Raw genomic sequence first — 14,216 nt, 5'->3', positions numbered from 1 at the left:
TCCTCAGACCTAAGCATTAGACAAGCATAAAGTCTATTTCTAGGAATTCATACCCAAGTCTTGGCACTCAAAGGCCTGAAATTTCACCTACCTGGTTTCTAGTTTGGAATTATTTTTTTCAATATCAAACTATAAGGTAAATAAGTAATCAAACTTAGCTGCTGTTACATTATCAGAGGGGAAACAACAAGTGAAGTCACCATATATTTAGGGACAGAGTTATGAAAGGGAATTCAGCTGTGCAACTCTTGTCGAAATTGAGACACCAAGTTTTGAAAGTGCAGTCTCATCCTGGGCTGCAAGCCAGTCAATTAAAAAAAATGAGTTTAGCAAAAACAGTATCAGCACTCAAAATTTTCTGACATGCCAGATCTTAAATCAATCCTGTGCCTGTTTTGCACGGTCAGTGTTGTGAAATGTCTCCCTATGTTTCTGTACCAAATGAGAGCTTGCTGAAATGTGTTCCTATGTGCAACTCAGAGCATTAGGCCTAAACTCAGTGTTGTGTGCATCAGTGCTCAATTTACGTCAGTGTCACTGAGAAGACTGAGAAGTTGCCTGAGCAAGGGCTGAGCAATATTGATGGCAGCCTCAGGATCTGATTCACATGTGCGTGCCTTTTCATTACAGTGCACATGAGTCAGAGGCATGCTAACAAACACACACACTGAGATATACATGCATATGTACATTCATTCAAAGGCATGCGGATAAACATGCCTGTACACATATATTCTCATATCTACATACACATCCAGCCATAAGCAGGCCAACAGACTTGCACATTGAGATACAAATATATACTCGAATAACGTGTTTCTACACTCAGATACACACATCTCTTCAAAAACCATTTACATTTGTGTGTACACAAAAATACATATGCTCACACATTCAAGCACACACACTCATGCACACACGTGTACATGTACATATACACACGCGCGCACACACACACAGACTCAGACCTAAACACATGCACGCTGTCACTTAGGTTTATACCTCTTTACATAGATATCCAAACACATTGAGGAATATATACTGCAACCAATGGAATACGCAAACAAAAGCCCACACATGCACACTCACATATATCTTAATGAAGTTTTTGGCCTGGGACTTTCCTTTTCAAAAAAACAAAACAATTGTCAAGAGGCAAACTAGTGCATGCAGTGCTGCACACACAGATGTGAACATACACTTACACACAAACAGAGGCACATCTTGATCTACCTTAGGCTTTCCCATTGCACCCATTGCTGTAAGCTCTAAACACTTCCCAGGCCAATCTGATCTGCACTGCAAGCTTCCTGGTGGACTCCATGGAATCTACATGCTTACACATCCACTGTCTCTCATGACAAAGCAACATAAACCAGACAGGTTCACCTTCAGTAAATGACCTACTATCATTAGGCTTTGTGAAGCACCTTCTGAGACCCTGACACAAACTAAGCTGGGTCAGTTCCTAATGAGATGGGCAAAACCACCTTAGCTGAACCTCAGTGACCTGAAAAAAATCTTGTGGGTTTTTTCCCCTCAACTCCATGTCTATTCGAAAAAGACAAGACAGTGTACAGACATGCAAGGCAGATTTGCTCAGACTCACAAAGAGTGAGAAAGCAACAAGTTCCTCTGCAGTAGGGAAGGGATGCACCTGATAAACTGCCTCATGTTAATCAGGACGATGATACCTGCCTGTCTGAAATGGGTTGCTATTTCTAATGCCCATCTACTAGAGGTGTAGCATACCAGATAGTGCTAGCAGAAAAGGAATCTGACAGGACAAGCCAACAGACAATACATTCTCTTATTCAGTTAAGTGCAAAGGGATTTCAACACATTTCAGAAACAAACTCTTTCCTTAGCTGCTGCTCATTTATCAGTGCAACAAAAGATTGTGCAAAAAAGGATTAAATTTTTAGTAACAAACATTAGGAACTTATAGCAAAGGACTTGCCTAGATAAAAAGAGAAGATTTAAACATGCCAGGTAACAAAAAGACATGTGCAGAAATCTATAAGAACTGTATAGTAGGAAGGAATTCTTTAGAAGCGACAGAGGGACCATCATGAAATTCCATCATTATTTTCTCTTCAGGGAATAAGGACTGCCCCCTGTTGCCTTATCAACTGAGAGAGACAATTATTCAGTTGGACAGATATTGTCCAAAGGCATGTCATTTTTCAAACATTTTGGTATATCTTGAAATAAAACTGGACAGATTTAGTAGCTCGATAGACATTGGAAATAAATTTGGATTTAGAAGAGAGGGTCTTGTTCAGTTTCTCCTTCCCTTTTTCATTCAGTGGTAATAAAACATACCATACTGACAGCTAGGAGACTGAAGACTTCTGTTTATACAGAAAATTATACAGAAAATGGGTACACCATGAATATGAAGCGTACAAGCTTCCTCACCACATCCTGACAATGCATCTCTGCTTGGGGACAGTATAAAACTTACCCCATATGAGGAGAGCATAAAATTATAAACTCCTAGGAATGACAGTAAAACGTATTTTTCTTAAAATGTCTTGATGAAGTTAACCGGCCTTTTATGAACTCTATTCAATCAGTCAGTCTTTCTCCGGGATTCAGATACCCAACGCTTTCTAGAATATGCCAAGGAAAGTCACAGCAGTGCTGTATAGGCAGCAGAGCGGGGCATGTAACAGACTTTTCAGTCTGTGGGTAATTTTGGAAAGTTGGAAGGAGAATTCCTTTTCAGTTAAAAAATAAATTTCAGCAAATCAAAAGCTAAAGGAATAATCTTGGTACAAAACAACCAAGGTGCATCAGTTTTGACTATTTTCAACATCTTTTAATTTGAACAAATGAAATGACCTCTATGAAAGTCATTTTGAACCAAAAAATGGAAATATTTTATTTAAAAAAGATCAAAATGACATTTTAATTTTTCAGAATATTTAAGATTTTTTCCCCGACCCAAAAAATGGATGGAATTGACACAAATTTGTGAAACATGTTTGTGTTGCCAAATCTTTTTTTCTAAAAAAAGTTTAATTTAACATTTTTGTCCGCCTTTAGCAGACTATAGCTCTCTGTTTCTGATGTGATACCCCAAAGGCATAGACAGCTGAAAACTGATGTGCCTTTTCTGCTGCTACATTCCTTTCAAAATTCACACCCATTTGCTGTCTACTATTATTGCCTTTGCTGTTTGTCTCCTTCAGCTTCTCTGCTTGCCAGGTTTCTCTAAACTGAATCTCATTGTGTTATTTTTTATTGTATTCTGGATCTTTTGTCTTGCTGTTTTTGGTATCTTACTTTCATTTGGCCTTTTGGATGAGATGCAACATTTTCCATTAAAGTTTTAATACCTGAGCACTTCATTAATCTGTTACTTTCTCCTTCTTTCAGATAATTAAGAAAGAAATTAACTAAGGTAGAAAATGAACAGAACCTACAGACCTCTTCCCATCTTGATACACTGCTGTTTTTAAAGTCTTTCAGCCAGTTTTCAATCCCCCTGACCGTATCCTGTCTAAGCCACTTTGATTTAAGCTACCAAGTAAAATTTATTGAGATTGTGCTCTCACTGAAAACAACTCAGGGTTTGTATTGATTTCATCAGGAGCTGGCTCAAATAAACAAATGCTTACTTCAGACTTGACCTCCTCCTAATTTTTCTCTCTCTAATTCCATTATTCTCTATCTCACCAACATAAGGTAACAAAAATAATCAATTTTGCCTGAAACAATACATTTCTTATATATATTCATGCAATTTATTTCAGTCTTCACAGTTGATTCTACCCTGGGCCTGTCTGATGAGACCACCACCAGTGGTACTAATTCGTGTCAAGTCCAGTGGTGCTCTACACTGAGTAGGAACTGACCTAAGACGTGCCCATATCTAAGGATATTGTTTAATTCAGTCTACTGGTTTCAAAGGAAAATTAAACACTGGGGATGAATTTCTTTGTGAATATTGGGTTAATGAATATTTTTTTTGAGGAAAAGCAGTGGGGAGGGTACTGAGAATATTCTCTATTTGGTTCCCTCAGTTCCACCTCGAAAGAACTGATCTTTAGATCTCTGTGGGGTGGAGTGTGTTGAAATGTTCTGGGAAGCCAAATGCAATGCTGGGCAGGCCAGAGCCTTGGATGTGGGACTTCTCCAGCAGCTTCCCATGGCACAAAATTTTCTTTTACTTACACGCCACAAATCCCATTTACTTTTCCTGCTATACAGTTTCAATCATGCCAGGCTGATTATGAGGGGGGAAAAAAATGATGCAACAGTCAAAAAGTCCTTTAAGTCGTTCCAAAAGTAAAAGCAGAACAAAACAAAAGAGAAAGTTTCAACCAACAAAAAACAATCCTTAAAACAGAATAAAAAGGGGAGAGGGAGAAATAAATAAACAAATAAATAAACGGGAAAGACAAATGAATGTTAGAGCAGGCACGATCATGGACAGACGCCAGCTACTTACGTTCACCTCGGTGATTGCTATATCAACAATGCTACCCACAACAATCAAGGCGTCAAATGTATTCCATGCATCACAGAAATAGTGCTGCATGTGGCAGAGAAGCCGAGGAAGGAGAGAGAGAAAAAAAAAAAAAGAGAGAAGAAAAAGAGAGAAATAGGAAAAAAAAAAGTAAAAAAACAACAACAAAAACAAAAGAAAACAACAAAAAATAAATAAAACAAAAAAAGCATGAAAGAGGGAGAGAAGAGAAAAAAAATAAGAAAAGAAAGAGGTTACGTGGGCATATTAAATAATCTCTTACCACTCTACCACACAGTACTGGCTGCTCAAACCTCTGTAACAGTTCACATGATGGAGGGTATCAACAAAAGCCTGGTTAGTCAAAAAGTTACACTCAAACATGTCTACCTTTTGGAGGGGAAAAAAAAGCACACACACCCCAAACTCTGTGCTCTTTCACCAGTCACAGCAAGGGGGGGGTGCTACGACAAGTGAAAAAGAAGGAGGCGGCCCTCCTCCTTTTTTTTTCCCTGGGAGAAGGAGAAGGACGACGGCAAGTTCAATAAAAGCATGACTAGAGGGAAAAAAAACCAGAAAAAAAAGAGAGAGAGAAGGAAACAGAGGAGGAGGAGGAGGTGGTGGTATCCTGGGGAGGGTAGAGTAATACTCACATTAGTTTCACTGAGAATGACGTCTATAATGCTGCCAATTACGATGAGGAAGTCAAAAACATTCCAAGGATCACTAAAGTAACCCTACATAAGGAAGGGGCAGGCAGGATGGGGATTAAAAAGGAATGTTAGACAGACAAAAACAGTTCAAAATTACCATTAGAATTACAGCCCTGATACCTCAAGTGGTTTTGCGCTTAAATCTACGTACTGCTTTAGAAGCTGAGGAACAGTTCTTGCAGCCCTCACTCACATGGGCAGGCCTCCTGCAGCCACACGGAGCACCCTGCTCAAGTCCCCTACTCTCAGAGATATGTGAAGGAGGCAAAGTGAAAGGTTTACTTGTATAAAGGTTGAAGGGTTCCTTCAAGTGTCAGAAACACCCTCTTCCTAGCAGCCTAGGCCCTTTCCTCAATCTGATTTGCTTTGGTTGAGTTACTTTTGGGAACAGGTACAGAAAAGGTGATACTTGGTTCTCTCCAGGTATTGTTTCCCTGTGGCAAATGTGCACAGAACCACTGGGTCCAGATTCTGGCTATTAATGGTCTGTGCAGGGGCTAAAAAAGACTATGTCATTTAAGAACAGAATAAGGGGAGTAGTAAACACTGGAGATATATTAGGAGGAATGTTTAAAACTCACTGGTTGCCATGTTTTGCTCTTTACTCAGATGCCCCGTGTGGATTTTCAAGGCACCACTTAGTCAAACAGTTTTTATTGATAGTGCCTTAGTCAGGGAGGTAGACTGAAGCTCTCGGCACATGGGATGGTAGCTGGTGCTCTAATTTAGGTTTCTTCTGAGAGTAAGCCTGTTGCCTCTTCATACCCAATGCAGAGGGTTCTCAGTTCAGCATGCTTTGAGTCAAATACACTATGCTCTTCTACCTATACTGTCAATTGACTCTGAGGGTATATCTAGACAGCAAAATGATGGTGGGATAGAAGCAAGTGCTAGCATATTTATAATTTAGTTAGCCTGGATAACAATAGCAAGGAAGATAAAATGGTACAGGCTTTAGCATGTGATAGCAATCAGAGAATAAACCCTACTGGGTCCCTGGTTACATACTCTGGTTACATGGGTTAAATCCTATGCTGCTGTGTATTCCCAATTATAGTTGCGTATACTGTATTATAGTGGCATATGATTCATAAATGATGCTGGCACATGTTACAATCACACCTTCATTTTTCTGACAAAGTCTGAGTGCAAATTCTGGTGTTCCAGTTTGCGTACAGTTGTGCAGGAAACACCAGCCTCCACCAAGTGCCCTCAGATCTCTGATGAATTTTGGTAGTAAGGGGAATAAGGCACAGCATCCTTTTTAGAAAGATGTTATTCATCCTGGCTGCCGAGATTGTGTCTGTCTGCCTCTACTCTGATGCAATATCTTCAGCAAAGATTTACAGTTATTGCTTCAGGACTGGCAAAATACCTTTGCCAACATCAGGTCTTAGCAATATGAACCCTTTTTTTCTTCAGTTTTCAGAATCAGAAGACTCTCAACCCCCTAAATAGGAGCCCTCATGCTCCTGTTATTTCACAAGCACAGGCTAATCTGACCTCTCTCTTTCCCAGCTGCAGTCTCTTTCCAGTGAGAGTGAACCCATGTTACACTGTGGTTGCTATTCTTAGCACTGGAAAGTCAGGTCATGGGTAAAATGAGTTCCCAGGCAGCATTGCAGAAAGAAAAGAAGAGGGAAAAAATCCCACTACTGGCATTGGAAAAGCCAGGCCTGGGAATTTAGAGCTGTCATGTTTCTAACTAATATCTGGGCCAGATTCTGGCCAGGTCATCCCTTTTGAATGCGGGAATGCAGCCCAGCTGGATTCTTTAGGACAAGAGACCTCTCACATTTATGGTCCATGAACTGATCAGGAATGAAAAAAACAGCCTCCCCACCCCGGAAACCCCAACACAGAAACTCCATTTTCCAACTAAGGGTATGGAAAATATTTGCTGGAGGAAGAGGGTAGAATTGTAAGAGTGGACTCTGGAAAAAAGAAACATAGCTAGAGGAAAATAAAACCCATTCTGAAATGCTACAAAACTTCTTAATGTGAAAGCTGAAAGAGGCACATTCAAAACCTGAACTCCTAAAAAAATCTGCTCAGTGAGTATAAATTTCCCACTTGAATCCCATTACTACACAGTCTACCACAGTGGGAAAGGAGGGAACAGGAGCAAAAGCAAAGTCAGGGGATATTATTATTCAGCATCCAGCCTAGAAAATATGCAACAAACATTAGAATGAATGCAGCGCTGACCTCCAGCATCTTTAGCAACCAGATGGACCTGGAATAAAACTGTAATTAGACTTTATCAAGAGGAAGGAGACAAAGAGGATGGCAGATTAAACTGTAAAGACACACACAGTTTGAATAAGTAAAGAATACACGTAGATCATTCAGAGGTGCAAGAAAGTAACCTGAAATGACCTCTGCACTGAGGACTCATGTAAGGTAAAGAGAATGTACCAGAAAACAATGGGCCCAATCGTACAACCCTCCTTCACATGAAAAGACATGCAGAATGCTGTGGAATTGCTCACATAGTGAACATTTGCAAGATCAAGCTCAGTAATGTGTCTGCCTTCCATTTCCTTCTGTGTTTGCACACTAACAGCGCCATCCAGGATTTCAGCAAGAGCACAAACAGCTCTGGAAATAGCTGAGTTTCCCTTTGATGAAGCAGCAGAGATGAAATTCATACCCATGGTATTTGAGGCCCTGCTGACCTAAATGGCAAGTGTTTACATTTAATCAATGGTGATGGATAAGTAGATATTTTGTATGGTTTAAGCAGCTCTTTTTTAAAAACACACAATGTGCCAACATCAGATTATACCAAATATGCGTCAGAACATGTTTTGAACCTAACCACATCAGCAATTTTCTTTTAATGAGCAATCAGACCCCAGTCCAGCAGCAAGTTTTGTTACCATGAGGTGATGATCCAGTGATGAGATGATCACTGAAGCCAATGGGTCAAGTTTCAGTCTCAACTGCAGTAACACAAACTTGCTGACATTGCTTTGGCCTAATAGACAGCAGTATGAGGCCCAAAGGCAACTGTGTGCACATGTATCCCCAGGCAGAATCTGGCCTTGAAAGCAGTCTCCATTTTCATTGTAAACTCATGGATCAGGTTCAGCTTTTACTTAGGCCAAAGTACATCTAGAATCACTTCATTAACTTCCGTGGAGTTACTCTAGCTTTATACTCTGCATTCACTCGAACAGTTGGTTTGCTCATCCTTTCCAGCAAGTCTTAAAGATGCAAGTCATGGCCTTCTAAGCTTAGTTGCCATGGGAGGAACATTTTAAAATGGCACATTGTTACTCATGTGTGAAGTATACCCAAGGAATTCAAAGAAAAGGCTTCAGACACCATGGATGTTTTATACAGAGTCACTGATTTTCATGCATTCCAACAATGTGAGTGTTTGAAGACAAATTAAAAAAAAACCCTTTTAAAAACCTTCCTCTTGTATTTATCAAGAAAGGGGCTTGAACTAGGAAAATATTATTCAGAGGTATATGGCTGAAAGAAATCACAGAACATTGATGCTTATATTCTTCAAATAAGGTGCAAGGAATGCTTTGCTTGTGTGGAAATTAATGAAATCCCTCCTTTAAAAGCCAAGCCTCCTTAGAGACGTCTACCTAAGAACAGCCATGTGATTACTTGGCTTTGGATTGCAGTTTGTAATCTTGTCAAGAATTACAAGCGCATATTGAGAGTGAACTAAACCCCTTCAAGACTTGCACATTATGACTTCACAAGGACTTCTTAAAGCCATATCCCTTGCTGGAACGATCCAGGTTGGCTAATGAAAGACAAGTTGAATGAGTTAGGAGTCTGCAATCTAATAAAAAGGTTGCATTTCCAAGTTAGTTTTCCCACCAGAAAGTTCTGGTCTTTCTTCCCCCAGGGAAGTGACTTGATGGCACTGTTTATTTTTACAGTACAGGAATTCAGAGTGCCATACCATATTTTACCCTTAAAGGGAGACATTTTGTCCTGACATAACCATATACTTACACATCCCTGAACAGAAGCCCCCTGGGATTTATTAGGGTACTGCAGCCACCCTTTTGGTGGAATACTTTGGAGTACGTGCAGCTTTTGGAGGGGGAGACTGGAAGCTTTGCTTGGTTACTTATTGAAGTATGAAGTAACTCCACCATTATAGCACTTTGCTTTCCTTTTTGCTTCACCCAAAGAAAGTAACTGATAGTGAATCACCCCAGGATCAGTTAGTTAATGAAAAACTGAGCATAAATATACAGTGACCGACTGGAGTGGAATCTCATTTGTGCAAGGGGAGCAGCCATTATATCACTTCAGAATAAATACGCCAATCATTTTTAGGTTTCCTAGCTGCTGAGTTCAGCTAACAAGATGACAAGGTTTATTTCCACACTAATGGAACCGCCATGATCTCTGGAGAACATTTCTTTTACTTTCTATTCAAATGAACTCTTTAGTACAGCATCTGAGAAGCCTTGTTAGGAACAGAAAACACTGCCCATTGGAGCCTATCTGAAGGCCTGTGCTCCTAGTTATTTGGGATTCATAACTGGAGTAAATGGTGTCCTGATCTCTACATATCAATGTTCAAGCACAGAGTTTTTAAGGGAGGGTTGAACAGTGATCTCAGCTCAGTTATGAGCCCAGAACCCTATAGGAGTTTCAGGGTCACCTCTGTGCTAACTGATGTAAAGCTATCTATCTGCTTTGCCACAGGAGTTCACTACCATCGCTTACTACATTGTTTGCAAAAATTACCTAATATTTCCAAACTGTAAAGCTTCTGCAGATGAAGGGGGCAGCAAGGGCTTGGGGCATCTACTCAGTGGGATCTGAAAGTAGGTCAGTTGGTCCCCAGTGGAACAGGCTGCTGCAGTACAGCAGAAAAGTGAGAAAGATACCAACAGGGAGGGAGAAACAAAGAGGGAGAGGAGGCTGCACAGCTAACAGGAAAGAAAATTCCCTGGAAAACCCCTGGTCTCAGAGCATTTGAAGTAATCCTGCCAGTGGAGACAATAGAAAGAATCATTAATATTAGTATTATATGTTTGCTGGAAAAGCTTGTATGAGGGAGAGGGACCAATTTAAGGATGATTTCCTAATAAAGAATGGGCTTTCTTAGGAGATAAAAAAGTTCCTTTTGATTAGAATGGAAATCAAATAAGAATTTGCTGATGCTTTGTAAAATGAGATGACCTGCTACAGCCTGGCTGGAACTAGCACAGCACCTCTACATTCAACATTTGGTTTTAATGAAGAGAACGAAACTGAAGTACATGGAGAGTGTGTTTTGAACTCTGGCATGCCATTTCACCAGCCTGGGTGAGAGCAGAATATTACAGAGCTACAAAAATACTGACACCAAGAGGTAAAGCAAATTCTGTTTTGTTAAGATACAATTTAGCTGTAACAGTAATCATGGAAATTAGCAGCGTCTAATAGAGAAGGAATAAAATGGAGGATGCAGCTGCCTGGAGATTACAACAGACTATAGGAAAACAGCATCTATTTGCATCCTATCAGCTCTCACCCAGTGATGGATTAATTCTGAGACAGTCACTGTAATTCACCTATCACTCTTTGTAGTGAGTCACTACTGTGGGAAACCATACAATCCCCCGCTGTACTTGATCAAATCTACACAGTCAAAAGGAGACAAGTTCTTCAACTCCTGAGACTGCTTAAAAGGTCCAGTCGTTTTTATAGAAATCCTTTGCCTCTCTTTGTTTATTCAACAAGGACAAAAAACATCTCAAATTGCTAGAGAAAGATTCATGGTAAATCACTTGCATACTTTGTTTTTCAGTCCTGCCTCCCTGATTCATGCTGACTCCTGCTCTCTCATATTTCCCACATTAAAAATCACTGATAGTAGATAGGTGATTTTCCCCCACGGATATGGTGGATTGACCAATCATAATGTACTTTACAAGTCAGAATCAAAGATATTGCAGGAGCTGATGGCACTGTGGACTATGAATAGGACTGAGACTCACTTTTGGATCACTGTTGTGAACCTGGGTCAGGAAGTTAGTGGTCACCATCTGGTTTACCACTGCCTCGTTGCTGTTTGACACCCCATGGTATTCAAAGCGAGTTACTGGTTTCATTTGTGCTCCTGATGAATGAGTAGTCCCATTGCAAAATGGGGAATTGTTACACCATTTGGTACTAATTGGTCTCCTTATTGGCAGTCTTAGAAGAAATATTTATGGAGCCTGAACTATTCTCTCTTCTTAGTGGACAGGTTTAGGAGCAGTATTTGGGAACCCTCTTGCAGCAGTCTGTACTGTCTCTGTTCTCTGAAGAAAGGACTTCCATTTCCAGGTCTTACAGTCCAGTTCATTCTTCAAGCACTAGTCACTTGCAAATAAGTAGGTCTTTTCTGTGTGGACAACTGTGTAGTTCTGTACTCACATCTCTGTCTACCTTTGCTTATTCTAAGGCAACGATTCACAACCAGGCTGCTGCAGCAACCTGGGGTGCCTTGAGATCCTTTCAAGGGTGTAGCAGGGTGCCATATGTTGTTAGTACTGTTAATTGTGCAAACATAAACCCTGAGATTTCAAATAGGAATCCACAGTGTTATAACCATTCTGGCCTGGCATGGTCTTTCTGAATTCTTTGCAACAGAAGAATCACTTTATTATTTTTCTGTAATCAAAAAACAAGTGACAGCTAAAAGCTGTCTTTTTCTGAGGGGTGCCTCAAGCCTATCCAGCGGTGTCTCAAGCCTAAAAAAAGTTGAGAACCATTGTTTTAAGGTGCCTGTCATCATGATTCATAAACAACCATTTGTGTAGGAGGCCTGAAATTCAATGTGTGATCTCAGGATACCTGTTTTATAGACTGGGTTAGAAGCGTGGCAGAGGCAGTGCCATTATCTTGAAAACACTTCCTAGTAGTGGCAGAAATGTATTTCAGGCGAGCCTAATAGGAAGGGATGGAGAATACTGCAAAAAAGAATGGAACTGGATTAAATTCTCTTAGAAAACCACTGTGGCTGTAGGTCCTAAGTTCTTCTAGCCATGATTGTCCAGGGAATATGCAAGAAGCAATGTTTATCTGGTAATTTTTTTTTTTTAATGGAACAACTATATAGTTGGGAAAGATGTCAGACAAGCTTTCAGGCACAAAATGCCATTTTTGTTTATTCTAGTTTTCTCTGAATTTTTCAAAAGGACTTATTTTACAGGGAGCAGAGTTTTTCCATTCATGGAATAACAACAATAATACTCCTACCATACACTTTATCCATATGTCGTAAGACACTTTACAAAGGAGGATCATTATCCCCATGAGGAAGCCAGTACAGAGACCTAAAATGATATGGGCAAGCATGGAAGTGACAGAGCATAAAAGAGAGTTCCTTGTTCAGTGCCTCGTTCCAAATGGCCTCCGATACATTATTTCCTAACGGGTGGCCAACCTGCAGCGCAAATGCCACAAATGGCACAAGTAAGCCTTTGTGTGTGGAAAGCAGCAGATTGGGGAGGGGACAATTAACACAGCAGTAGGTAAGGCAGGAAGTAGAAAACAGCAGGAAGTTAGGCAGGGGGCACTGGGCAGAAAGCAGAAAAGGAGACTGGACTGGTACTCAGGCAGGGTGTGGGGCTTGTGCCATATCTACCAAAAAGGTTGGCCCCCACCATCCTAACAGAACGAAAGTACTGCACTCTGTTACTTGGCATTGTTTTTAAAGATAGTGGAGCTTTAGATCTATAAGCACTTTTGGCCATTCTGTATGAGCCTGCCTGAGGCTTAGACTTCCCTTCTGTGTTATCTTTTCTCTGGAACTGTTCCCTTTTCATGGAGTTGCTCATGCTTCATGCTCATGAGTGAGACCCCAATGCACCATCCCACTGGGCTTTCAGCACTGTTTGAATAATTCCCCATATTAAATAATTAAGTATAATAGCTAATGCCATGCTTCCCACATTGTTGCATTGTGCAGTCATATCATTATTTTTTGATCGTTCATAATGACATTAAAACCCTCAAGTGCCAGACTGGAAATAAATCTGTCACAATGTTGCAGTAATATGTAAATTCCCAGGGTAGGTTTACTGTAAAGGAAAAGGTCCCTCCTTAACAAGGCTCCTACCCAACTCCTTAGCATTTGTCTTTGCCTCCTGAATTTTCCAGCAGTCCTCCACAAGGTTGGCTAGCCACACTGCACAGGGTTTGTTTGCAAAAATTACAGGAGTCACAGCATATACTTTGGGTTGTGGCTAGGATATCAGCATATACTTTGGGTTGTAATACATACTTTAGTTTGACTGGTATCAGCCTTCTTAGTCATCAATGGACTCATCTACAACTCTTTACTTGACTCATGGGAGTGATCATCTTTGACCATGAGGGATTGCTGACAGTACTTTGGGTTGCTGAAAGCCTCCTCTCCCAATGTGTCTCAATTATAACAGGAACATTTCTACAAGGGATGGGCAGTTTGTTCTTCATACTCATTCAGCTTTGGGACTGCCAACAAAGAAGCCAACTGACCTCTTCTGCTACTGCATTTTGTGATATGGATACCTTTCAACTAGGAAACTGGACTGTGACCAGCTTGTCTCATGCAGGACACTGAGTAGTGTTCAATGTGAAGAATTTTGATGCTTACTGACCCAGGCTAGTTTGGAAACAGTGTCCTGAAAGCCAGAAGAAGGTTTGATAATCCACATTGAATATTTTTATAATGTTCAATTTGTTGGGCTGCAACAGTGACTTCTGTTGTCTTTGAAGCTTAATTGCATCTCCAGTACAGGCTGTGGAGTCTGACATTAGGGGTGTGCAAAGTGCGCCCTATTTGATTTGGATTTGGCCTGAATCAGGGACAGTGATTCGATTCGTTGATTTGGATCACTGTCCCTGATTCAATTCGGCCGAATCTGAATCTGAAGATTCAATACCGATTTGGAGAATCAGCGATTCGGCCATAGGCACAGTTTTAAATGTTTTTTCTACGTGCCTTGAGGTAGCAGGTGCAGCTCATGACCGCTACGGTGCTGGGGCATATGGAATGTCTCACAGGAGTGTAGGGGGGCCCCTCA

At 40.6% G+C, this 14,216-nt stretch overlaps 1 protein-coding gene across 2 annotated transcripts in view; it reads right to left on the bottom strand.

Moving 5' to 3' along the window:
• Window positions 1–14,216, bottom strand: part of CACNA1C (calcium voltage-gated channel subunit alpha1 C) — a 774,332-nt gene that overhangs the window by 61,546 nt on the left and 698,570 nt on the right. The window contains exons 31-32 of one of the 2 annotated variants that reach the window (XM_059726515.1): window positions 5,131–5,214; window positions 4,460–4,543 (exon numbers count right to left, since the gene is read on the bottom strand). In XM_059726515.1, coding sequence (XP_059582498.1) covers window positions 4,460–4,543; window positions 5,131–5,214 — 168 coding nt within the window. The remainder of the gene's footprint in view (window positions 1–4,459; window positions 4,544–5,130; window positions 5,215–14,216) is intronic. The other variant, XM_059726516.1, reaches the window with a different exon arrangement.

Source organism: Alligator mississippiensis, chromosome 4 (assembly GCF_030867095.1).
Source record: "Alligator mississippiensis isolate rAllMis1 chromosome 4, rAllMis1, whole genome shotgun sequence".
NCBI lineage: Eukaryota > Metazoa > Chordata > Crocodylia > Alligatoridae > Alligator > Alligator mississippiensis.
The sequence above is the reverse complement of the archived record's forward strand: the minus strand, read 5'-3'. Positions and strand labels throughout refer to the sequence as shown.